The sequence below is a fragment of the Cyprinus carpio genome, chromosome B19 (assembly GCF_018340385.1).
Source record: "Cyprinus carpio isolate SPL01 chromosome B19, ASM1834038v1, whole genome shotgun sequence".
NCBI classification, from domain to species: domain Eukaryota; kingdom Metazoa; phylum Chordata; class Actinopteri; order Cypriniformes; family Cyprinidae; genus Cyprinus; species Cyprinus carpio.
Genome location: NC_056615.1, coordinates 21,028,448 through 21,040,330, shown reverse-complemented (window position 1 = coordinate 21,040,330; position 11,883 = coordinate 21,028,448). Strand labels below are relative to the sequence as shown.

General features: G+C 39.1%; 1 protein-coding gene across 2 annotated transcripts in view; it reads left to right on the top strand.

The window, feature by feature from the left end:
* The first annotated feature begins 7,129 nt into the window (after positions 1-7,129).
* The window catches only part of LOC109077890, a 30,306-nt gene continuing 25,552 nt past the window's right edge, over positions 7,130-11,883 (top strand). The window contains exon 1 of one of the 2 annotated variants that reach the window (XM_042745934.1): positions 7,130-7,329. Coding sequence is in view for 1 of the 2 variants with exons in the window: in XM_042745933.1 (XP_042601867.1) it covers positions 7,302-7,329 (28 nt within the window). In the remaining variant the exon portion in view is untranslated. The remainder of the gene's footprint in view (positions 7,330-11,883) is intronic. The other variant, XM_042745933.1, reaches the window with a different exon arrangement.

The following is an 11,883-nucleotide window of genomic DNA, read 5'->3' as shown; positions in this document are numbered from 1 at the left end:
TTAAAACCATGGCCCCGAAAAATATAGCCTATCAACAATTATGTTGTTTCCCCAAACATGACCCTCTCTGCCAACTTTTTGAAGCATTTGGTCATTTATTATTATTATTATTATTATTATTATTATTATTATTATTTTATTTGATAGTCTATTATAATTATTTAGATAACGCATAGGCCTAAATATAAATGATCAGAAACAAATCGCTTCAACACGTCGAGTTGTTTTTGATTCGGTGTATCAAACGAGTGGATTGAACTCACTCATTAAGACAGTGACTTTCTGCCACCTGGTGTCTGTTTTTAGTTTCATATTAAACGTAGGCTATCACTTCATTGATTCCATCATGTCATATTTATGTCTTCAAAATGTAGGCGGTAAGACACTTCATAATATTTGTATGCACTTGTAGGCTAATTGCTGTGGTAAATGCATTAAGATCTCTTCTGTATTGATGGCTTGATGAAGATCTGGTTGGATTTTAGTGGTAGGCTAACTGCCCTATAGCGCTACAGTCTTATCCTCTAACTGAATTTATCGATGTGGATTAAACGTGACGTTCATACATTTAATAAGGCTGTTGCTGTCAGTATTGTTTTTGGAAATTAGGCTACATTCAAATGCAATGGTCTCGTTTCAAAAGCATTGGTCAATATGCTTGCGTTGACTTTCACTGTAGCCTATGTGCCCTGCTTCCTTTCCGTGAGTTTTGACCGAAAAAATGGAAAAAAAATAAAGCGCTTCCGTTTCAGAGTCCCTGTTTCATGTTTGTTAGCCCAGGACATTTTACAAATCCAGACCCAAACGATGTTCTACGACCATTGTCCGGAATAAAGACGAGCATATATCCATGTCACACAGTAAGATTTTAACCACTATACCTCGCAGTCACAGACCGTATCAACGTCAGTGATACTTATTGTATTTCGCCACAGGGTGTCACTGTGGCCTCAACCCCTTCGCCTTCGCTTACTCTGAGCTCGATTGCTATGTCTGAGGAAAACCACGCCCTCCTCATTACCCTACGCAGGAAGAAATGTAGGAAGAAATAAATGAAGAAATAAATAAATGTAGAAAAACATAAATGTAGAAATAAATAAATGTAAAAATAAATAAATGTAGAAATAAATAAATGTATAAATGAATAAAATGTATAAATAAATAAAAGAAGAAATAAATAAATATGGAAAAAAATAAATCGATACATAAAAAAAAGGAAATAAATGTATAAATAATTATTTATTTTCGTTTTTTTTGCTTTTCTATGTATATTTATTTATATATATATTTATTATTTTTTTCTTTTTTACATTTATTTGTATATTTATTTATGTATTTATATATTTTTATTTTGGCAGACTTGGCATTCCATAACGAATAGACATACGGTTTAGATTTAAAGCAGCTCTCAAAAGTCTATGGTATAATTTGACTCACTAACACACCCCGTATCATATGAAAGTATTACATGAGAGGCACTTCTTTCTGTTTAGGGAGTGTTGTCAGTGGTCTCCCCTCAAGGAGAAATTACTGTGGCACTGCTAATACGAATTTATGCTCCCATTGAGCAAATGAAAAAGGGAGAAGGACAAGCACTCTTTCCTAGACAAAGTAGTAATTCGCAAAAGCCCACCGGTGATCCATTAAGGGTAGCATTGCCATCATATTATTTGACCGGTGACTTGCTTTCCCCCGTTATTACTGCATAAACTCTATCAGGGGACTTTTGTAAAATATGTTTTACGAGAAAATAGTTGAAATTGTTGAATGTTTTTTTTTCTCTGGAGTGGGGAAAAGAGAATCCAACATCAATCACTGATCTGCATCGGGAAAATAGCTGGGATAGCATATTTATTGTCGTAAAAAAGACAATTTCAAAAACCTCAAAGAAAAAATTACATAAAGGGGTTAATTAGTGCTTGCTCTAAAAGAAACATATGTTCTGTATTTGGTGTAATGCAATGTGTTTATGTGTTTAAAGGTTATTAAAAACATTATTTTCAATAATGTACATATTGTTGCTCCTCTATTTCCCTGCTATTTCTGAAACGCATCAATTTTTACACCGCTCATCGTTTCTCAACGGCTTCTGATTTGTCTGAAAAGCGAAATGTGCGCTGGCATTGGCCACGACTATCAATGTGCGTTGTAGTGATGGGCGTGAATACCCTCACGTGCGGCCCTTGATGACAGAAATGTTAAAGACACTTAACATTACCGTGATGCCCTGTGGATGCACCTTAATGTGTGAGTCTGGTGTGACCCAAGACAAATAACAATGAAACCCGTGATAAACAGAAGGCCATTTGTTGCATCCACAGTGGGGACTTAATTACTGACAATAAATGAACTACTGTAATTTTAAGCATTACGTTGCGTTATCGCGCCATGCGGTAAAAATAAAACCATGTCTGATGTTGTGATTGGAGAGAAAGACAAACAAGGGATACTATACCACTTGCTCAAAAGCGGAAGCGTTCCCTCTTTTGAAGGCCAAAAGAAAGTCAGTTTCGCCTTGTAAATATGACACACAACCCAGCATCTACATCAAAAAATGCCCGGCCGGTCGGGCCCCGGTTTAACACCAATTATGACAGCGAGAATCAACGTTACGCCTGTCTCTCTTTGCTTGAACAATTTGTGGCGGTGTGGTACTGCCAAATCTTCCACACATCATGACGTAGATACATGTGGGGGCGTGTGCTAAAATGAGCTGTTTTAGTTTAGGCGTGGTTGACTCTTAACTCTTATAAAGACATATCTTCTTTGGATTTTGAAGGCTTTAGTCTTTGCACCTTTTACAAGATCTTCTTGATGCATCCAGTAGCTTGTAAAGGAACAATTGAAATAGTACATCATGTGGACCTCTTAACGATTTATTGGAGTGACAGAGATAACGTAAAGTAAAAAAAGATTATTGGTCAGTTGTGCAATTTTACAAGAAATATGGCTATTAATTTTCGTTTTTCCTACTTAAAGATTGTTGTAATTCAATGTTGTTACTGTTAATTCAATGTTTTTAATTCTTTTTAATTATTTGGGTTCAAATTTACAGCTATTTCTGAAAGTTAAAAGTTAGTGTTCTCAAGAAAACTCACCCCCGTGTAGACAAAAATTTTATTTACAAATTAATTATATATTACTTATTTATCTCTTTTTATGCTTTACAGCATTCAGCCTTTCCAATTCTTTTTAACAGCCACATACAGTCTATCCTAATCTTTCTATTGTCTATTTTACGGAACATGTATAGTGTTTTGGCTGCGAATAACAAAAGCGAGTGTGGATACATCTCAAGGCAAGGGCCAGGAGTGTCATATGTTTTTTTAGTTATATTAGCGATTTTAAACAACCAAGGACTTGCGTCAAAGCAACTGAACAATCGCATAATTCGGACAAACGCAGTCGGTCAGATAAGCACAAGGGCTGTGCTGGGGGAGGGTAAAGCAGTGTCATCTCAATTGAAGTCAGTGCTGGGCATTCATGAAGCTCCATCCTCAGTTTTAAATAGAATCTGTGCACTTATTTGCCAATCGGAGCTTAAGCGGAGTTGAGTCGTCTGTAAATGACGTGTCCCCAACAACTAGCAAGCCAGAGGCGACAGCGGCAAGGAACCAAAACATATTCATATTCCTAGGTTCTTGGATTGCTATGCTATGTCTATTCTATTCTATTCTATTCTATTCTGTTTAAAGGGTCTATGTATATTACATTAATACGTCTTCGTGGATCCCATTCTCCCCCATTGTTCCATTCTCATTTCTATCGGCCCAGTCATCTCTGGCTAGGCAAATGACTATAAATAATATTTTAACGAAATTAAGGTAGAAAATTTGAACAAAATTATTTTACCTAAATATCTTTCTGGATAGCGACTAGAAGCAAATCACAGTTAACTTTCGGGTCATTTCAGCCAAACAGGTGTGTCAGGTGCACATTGCATGTTGCAAGCTGCTTCATGGATGGTGGGAGGTTTTATATATATATATATTCTCCGAGTATGAGTCAACAATAGGACAAGAACCGGATGACCCTTTCATCAGTGCTCACTGTGTCCACCCAGGACGAACAAGCGCACGGTGTCTAAACGCGCATCTAAGCCCCTGCTATAAACGACAAAGTGTTGACAGGGCTGTGAGCTCTAGGTGATAAGGGTAGCACATTCTTGCGCAGAGGGGCCAAAGAAATGTTCAGAGTGTGAATAAAAACACAGGCTGCCTGAGAACAATTACTTCTAAAAAAGAGTCTACCCTGGAGTTACTGGGTCGTTCGATGTTGAGCGCGCCAAAGGTTCAGTACTCATAGATGCTGGCGGGCCGGAGCCTTGGCTCTCTGCATTGTCTGAAATTAGATGCATCTGTCGGCACAGCGACAGGTCTGATGTACTCACACTGTAGCAATGTAGAGGGAAGCAAATCGGGATTGCAAGCCGGCCTGTACTGCAGTTTGCTATGGGGAGTTGGTACGTGAGCAATTCTTCCCCATCCATTCATGCCTTGTACAAGCACATTGGGCATGCATTTAACATGTTCAGCGCGTGATTTATAGTTAAGTGCGAAGAGTATGCGTTAGCACTCTGCAGTTACGTTACACACAAAGCACTAGTATAATGTACCCGTAAAAAGCAGTGCAACCTAATAATGTTAAGGTTAGAAAATAGCATGTTAACTTCAAATTAATAGATGCTGGCATATGAGCACATGCCATTGACAAGTTATATACTAACCATGTAGTGTGTTATTTTCTACCACTGTGAACCAGCTATCAGACACACACCAGACATCCAAATCTAGCGCAAGTGGCTCGCTCACGGATTTGCGCGAGGAAGTTCAGCCTTTAATAGAGTGAATTTGATATCAGATTGCTTGCTCTTGAGTAAGGAAATGACGAGTATAGGGTGGGTGGAGCAACGGGAGTGGATATTGGACGAAAAGACGACCGAGAGATGAGAAAGCGATGACTCACGCCGTCTTGGAGAGTAGCCTCCTGTAACTTCATGGCGATCGCTGTTTGGGTGCATACAATAAATGATGATATGGTGTCCCAATGTTGGTTTTGTGATGCAGGATGAGCTTCCCCTCCTCTTCGTCTTATTCGTATCCTGCCTCAGTGTCAGATATTAGCCTCCTTTTTAGGTTGGGGAAAGTTGCGGCATGGATTTGTGAGAGTCCTTTATCTAGTGCGAAGTGGCGACACTTTGGGGGCGGCTGAATTTCTAAAATGTTGATATGATGATGTGCCACATTGGTGTTTTGACTGTGTCTGTCTGTGATTCAGCTGATGTGTTTAAAGGTTTTAGCAGTCATTTGATATATATGGTGGCGTCAAACAGATGTCGACACCTTTGTGGGAGGTCTGACATCGCTTACTTAGATCTAAACAAATTGTTTATGTGATTTCTTGTCTGAGTAGCATGCCAAACCAAGATTTTGTGTGCAGTGTCTAGATTAGCAAAGATAAACCCAGTTGTCGAGCCTTCACTAATAAGTGGTTGGTGGGGGAAGAACGAATGAGGGAGCGGAATTACAGCGCACACTGTATCATTCAGAAATAAAATCTATCTATCTATCTATCTATCTATCTATCTATCTATCTATCTATCTATCTATCTATCTATCTATCTATCTATCTATCTATCTATCTATCCTATTTATCTATCTATCTATCTATCTATCTATCTATCTATTTATCTATCTATCTATCTATCGAAGTCTTATGGTAAAATTGTTAGTTGATTTATTTAAATAGGCCTAATCTTGGATTATTATGTACATGTAATCATTTTAATGACAGATGTTTAGATTAATTTGCATATTTGTCATTTCTAAGTTTCCCCAAATGACTAAAATGTAAATAATGAGCCATTTGTAAAATATAGGATGAAAAAATCATGCAGTATTGGGGGGGGCTCAACTCACTCTCTTTTCTATCAAAAACAAAAAACAAAATTGTTTATGTGTTTGTGTATGTGTTTATGTGTTATAAAAGTGTTTGTTCCTAAGAATGTGCAAAGGCACTCAATTTAAACCTAAAAGTTTATTGTAGAAAAGAAAACATATTGTAGATTTGATGTGAATCAATATAACACGAAGTGAAAAGTATTAAATGAAATGCTTGGAGAACCATACATATCGAAACATATAAAATTTTTGAAGCGGAAAAGCAGTCAACCCCCGGCATCTGTTTGGACAGCTCCCCTGTAATATTACCACACACATACATACTTCATCCTTTTCTTTTCCTCCTCCCATCCCTTTCATCCCTTCTTTCCTCTCCTCATCGCTCTTTGCTCTTCTCTCTCTCTTCCTCCTGAATACTAATTCAGCCTCCCGGGTCCTTAATATGATTCAAAGCACACCTCCTGGGTTAGCCCTCCCATTTCTCTTCAAAGGTTCTTCTTCTGGCAGTGCTGGACAGAATGTGTTTAAAAAGGAGAAGGAAGAAACCTTTCTTACTTGAGGCAGGGAGAGTGCGCATGTACCATCCTGACAGCATGCATGTGTGTGTGGGTATATTCAAGGTTACGGACTCACCACAGACACACTGGACATGACAAGCAAACATGATGAGCCGGTTTTATATTGATGTGCAGAACTCTTCGATTTGAGCTGGAGGGGGTGAGAAAACAAGTAAAGAGGGAGTCCAAGAGATCAGGAGGGATAAACAGATGTTTGTTCATGCTTTGGAGAGTGAAGGCGCGCTTGAACAGGAAAATAAGAGCAAGGGAGGGGCGGCAGAGCTGGGTGGGGAGACAGATGCACCGCATTGTCAAGCGATAATGGAGAGAACCAAAGAAAAGAGATGCCCCGCATACGATTGCTCAAGATATTGATCCGGGAACTCCAGGGAATTGCGTGGAACTTCTGATCGACGCTCTTTCCTCTTGTTGTCATTGACATTTCTCAATGTCATTGTTAGCTGTTTGATACTACAACCAGTTGTATTGATTACAAAGGGATTTTAGGGAACATAAGTGGCCATTGAGCAGTTTCACAAAGTTCTCTCCCATTTCACAGGCACACTGACTTAGTGACTGACTAACTCTGATATCTCGGCTCACCAGAGAGTATTGAGGGGGTTGCAGTGAGGCAAGGAGGTAGGAAGGGAGGGAGGGTGGATGACGGCGAGAGCGTGTTGGAGGCACACACACACTCGCTCTCGCATACAGCCTTACAGAGACAGGAGGGGAGAGTCAGAGACGCGGAGAAGAAGAAGAGGAGTGAGAGAGAGAGAAGGAGAGAATGTCTGCTGAGAGGGTGGCTCTCGTTCCTCGTTCACAAACCGGCCCTCGCTGAGACACCATGGGCTGTATCGGCTCCCGCACCATCAGTAAGACCCTCTCCGTTTTGATTGCCTTTCTTTTCCAGGTTGAAAGGAGACCAGTCAGGGTAGAGGAGCGATAGGTGGGTGCTCACACGCTCCCCTCTCGGGGAAAAATGTGTGTGTTTCTATGGAAACCTTTTGGTTAAAGGCCGTTTGTCCTCAGGCTTTGACAGTGATTCGGCATGGTGCTTGTGGGAAGCCGGCATGGAGTAGTCAGCTTTTTGAGAGCAGTTAGTGTGTCTGGAATTGATAGCCGTGTGTGTGTACGCGTGCATTCGGTAGGGGGCAGACAGAGTGGTTTTAAAGATCCAACGTGGAATTTTTGGAGCATCACGATTGCATTTGATGCACCTCCAGAATGACTCGCAATATCTGACACTGTGCTAAGGTTACATCAGGAGCTGTTTGTGTGAAAACAGCAGCAGTTCACAGGGTTGGAGCGCCAGACACGTTATATGCAGGTTAACCCGAAGAGAGTGTTTTTCGGGATCAGAGGTGCTTACGTGCAAAAAAGCGTTCAGATGTGACGTGGAGCCGGCTGAATGCGTCTCACATGTAGGTCACATTCTGCAAAGTCAATGGCACCGGTGGGCACCTGTTCCTCGCCAATTGGTTACACGTTAACAGTCTTCAATGACAAATTGCGGGTGTTTTGGTGCGATTAATATTCTGCTGTAACTGTGAGACGGCAGGCAGGATAACTACCCTGGAGAGAAGACTCTGAATTGTTCCTCTTAAACATGTCTTACGATGCCAGATGCCCATTAAGACAAGAGCGCAGTATCAAAAACAAACCCAGGCAGCTGATGGAGGGATAAATAAATAAATGCTGCTGTATTTGACCTTTGATTGTCATTGAGCTTTCATGGCAAAGGAACAGAGAGTCTGGATGAAGGATTTCTTTCACATTATAAAGCTTTTGCAGAAAGTGTCAGAGTGGGTTATATTAGGTAATTAGGGAAGCCCGTGCTGAGTAACTAAATTTAACCGCCTCTTATAGAAATACTTATTCTTTAAGAACTAAAACTCATATGTCTTCAAGTTGTGGCTCTGAAATTGGCCGGCTATCTGATGTGCTCTAGAGAGGAGCGTGGATGGCATATTTAGTGTGTTTGGCTATAAATAGTGTCTAGTTTACAGTGACCGAAAAGCAGAGGAGAGAGGACAAGATGCATGCTAAATAATATGGGGTCAAGTGCCTGATATGGGCCTGTGGTTTGTTCACCCCTTATTTTGAATGAAGCAAACACTTCTCATGTAAGATGAGGAAAATTTATGTGCTGTCGACATATTTGCACTGATGCTCTTAATGGCTCAACCAAGGCCCCGTTATCGATTTTTTTGGTTATTCTTGACTTCATGAGCTCACCAAACAAATTGTTGCTACAGCCAGAAATAGGAACATTCTTAGGTCTACACTGATCCTTGTGAGATTCTGTGTTTACAGTTAAATGCATCGCATTTGGATTATACTTTTCAAACTTTTTTTTTTTTTTTAATATCAGGTTTGGGTTTTTTTTTAATTAGAGTCTATTACACAGCTATTGCTCCTCTCACAAGATCATGTAATGAATCAACCACAGCCTTTAAAGGGCACTACTGAAATACCTGAATTTGGTGACAGATTGTAAAGGGCAATTGCAATTTAGTAATCAAAGTATTAAACTAGAAATACCCTCTTGCAGCTTTGGTAGAAACTAGCATGAAATGACACTTCACAGGCTTTCCTCATTAAAGTTGTTATGTTAGCTAAGCTGTCAAACATATTCACTGGGAATATGTTTGCTATAATTAAGCTCTTCAGTACTTCACCAATCAGCAGCGAGGGTCAATAAATGGCTAAGCAATAAGCAATAACATTATCATGAATTAAGTGAGTTTATATTGTTTTATGATTAACATATGACAGATTATATATATATATATATATATATATATATATATATGTGAGTCATATATATACAGTTTGTGTATGTATTTATGTGTATGTATGTGTATATATATATATATATATATATATATATATATATATATATATATACATACATACACATACTATACATACATACTGTATATATATGACTCACACATTAATCTCCTTCACAATGGTGTGATGTTTTTTTTTTAAATATTAACTTATGTTTTTTATATATATATTCCATAATACATATTCCATAATACATATTCCAGAGCACTGTAGCCGAATGATGAATGATCTGACCTTATGGTTCAGTCCTAAGTAAGTGTCTCATAGGAGAGTGAATAATAAGTGTGTGTTGGCAAGCTTGAAAGTCCAATCACACGCTGTGTAATAAAGAGTTTTCTCTCGTTTCTTTCTGCTCTTGTCTACTCTAGTTGTATAGTGTTCTGTTTTACTTTTAAAAATATGTTTACATTTCATATTATTGAGTACTTTATGATAAATTGCTTGTGTTTTAGAAGTCCTTTAGGTAAAAGTGCATCTATTAAATGAATAAATGTACACATATAGGCGGGGTAAAGCGGCATGTGTATTTGTTTATCACAGGATTGTGGGGTGAGAACTGTCGATGTAGGTGTGTTTGGGAAGGGCACAGGGGATGGGCTGAGTCTTGGCACTAATGCCGATGTTTGCACTGGGTCGCTCCTCTGGATGTGTTGTTCGGTTTCTGAGGCTATTGCGTACTCAGGGATGCCTCATTTGTATTGATTTAATTTTCAGGGATCTGAAAGAGGGACAGACAAGGCTGCCATGCAGAGGGGCTCTATCTAGCATTTATCTTCTCTCTCTCTCTCTCTCTCTCTCACCACACAAGACACACACCCACATACATCAATCTATTGCATGTTGTGTGCGTTTGCATGTGATTGGCATGATCCAGCTTGTGTGGTGACGCGACACTCGGTCCCCAAGGTTGACTGGCTCAGCATGATGAGAAGGTTACACTCCTCAAGGAGGAGGAGGCAGGAGGAATCCCAAAGAGAGAAGGAGATAGGGGACTGCAAGAAAGACTGAGTCAGACGAATGAAGGAAGGAGGGAGGGCGAGAGAAAGAGGGGTGATGGAGCCCAGCTAACGTACGAAGTTGCATACAGCGACTCAGGAGTAAGTTTAACCTCAAAAATGTCTTATTGGGAATTTGCTACCGTCTTTTACACTTCATCTAACAATTCAAACGCTGCCTGTCTATAAGGGGAAACTCAATCACTCAGCTCTCGAGTTTTAGGTTTTCACTTTTCTAAAAGTGCCCACCTGACTTTTCTTATTTTAACAGCTGCTGCCATCCAACTTTCACCTGTCCTGTTCGCTCAAACTAAGTCTTGAGACAAACTTTCGTCTATGAAGCTCAAACTAAGTTTGAGGACAGCAGACAGGAACAACGAAAGGAGAAGCAGTTCGATTTTTTTTTTGTCCAAGCTAATTTCATTAATGTTAGGTTGAAGGGTCAATTCATAAACCGATTAATTTTAGACGGTGGATTTTTAAGTCCCAAGTGAAGAAATGTTCTAGCACTATACAAGGCAAAACACCAACAATGAAATGTAATACACAATCTTTCACTCGTATTCCATTGCTATCTATTTTATAGCTTTATTGGTAACTGAAAGATTTTGGTTAAGTTAGTAATGCAAATCTTTAGAGATATGGCACAGATAAATCACAAAAAAAGAGTGAAGGCCCCTTCTTTCATTATCATTATATATTTATCTATATCAACTGATATTTTGAATTGTGCATGGATTATTTTTTGGATATTTATTGTTTAAAATTCATTAAGCAGCTTTTTAGGGCATCAGAAAATGAGGATTTTGTATAATGTAATTCTCAAAGCAGGAATGTGGCCTAGTTAAAGAACTAGAGGACTCATTTAAACAGTGAATTGCAAGCTGAGTAATTTAGTTGATGTTCCGGTCTCGTTATCATACTCCCCATCTCTCCTTTACGGCCCTGTCACTAAAGTTCCACTCTTTGCTCTTTCAGAGGTATTTGTACTCATTCTTGGGTCAGTTGTATCAGTTGTCATTGTTGTGTGCTGCTGTTGTTGCTGATTGCTAACGATCATGACAGAGTTGGGTATTTGGGTTGATAGGATGCTTCGGCAAAATACATTTGTGAGTGTTCACTAAACACCATTTTCAACCTTAAACAATGCAACACTTGTATGATTTTGGGACAGTCATTTACAATAACATTGGTGTTTTGGGGGCCTGCACACACAAAACTGTGGAAAAACAGGCTTTCAAAGTGCACATTTTTGAAAAACAATGACTTTTGTTCATCTTTGTGTAAACTACAAAAACATGAAGTTGTGAAAATGGTGACATCATGGCAGTGGTACTATATACATGTCGTTTGTTCTATAGCAATGTGTGCATGCGCAGGTTGTAGTGGTTTGTTTTTACAAAGTGGACATTGCCAAAATAACAGTGTTTATGCAGATAGTTTTGCAGGATCCATCTGAAATGGGAAGTGTTTTGACAAACATTGAGGTCTGTACGTGGAAAACTTTTCAAAGACACAAAATAAAAAATATTTCAGTTATTCGTATAATCGTGGCAATGTAAATATACCTTCAGACCA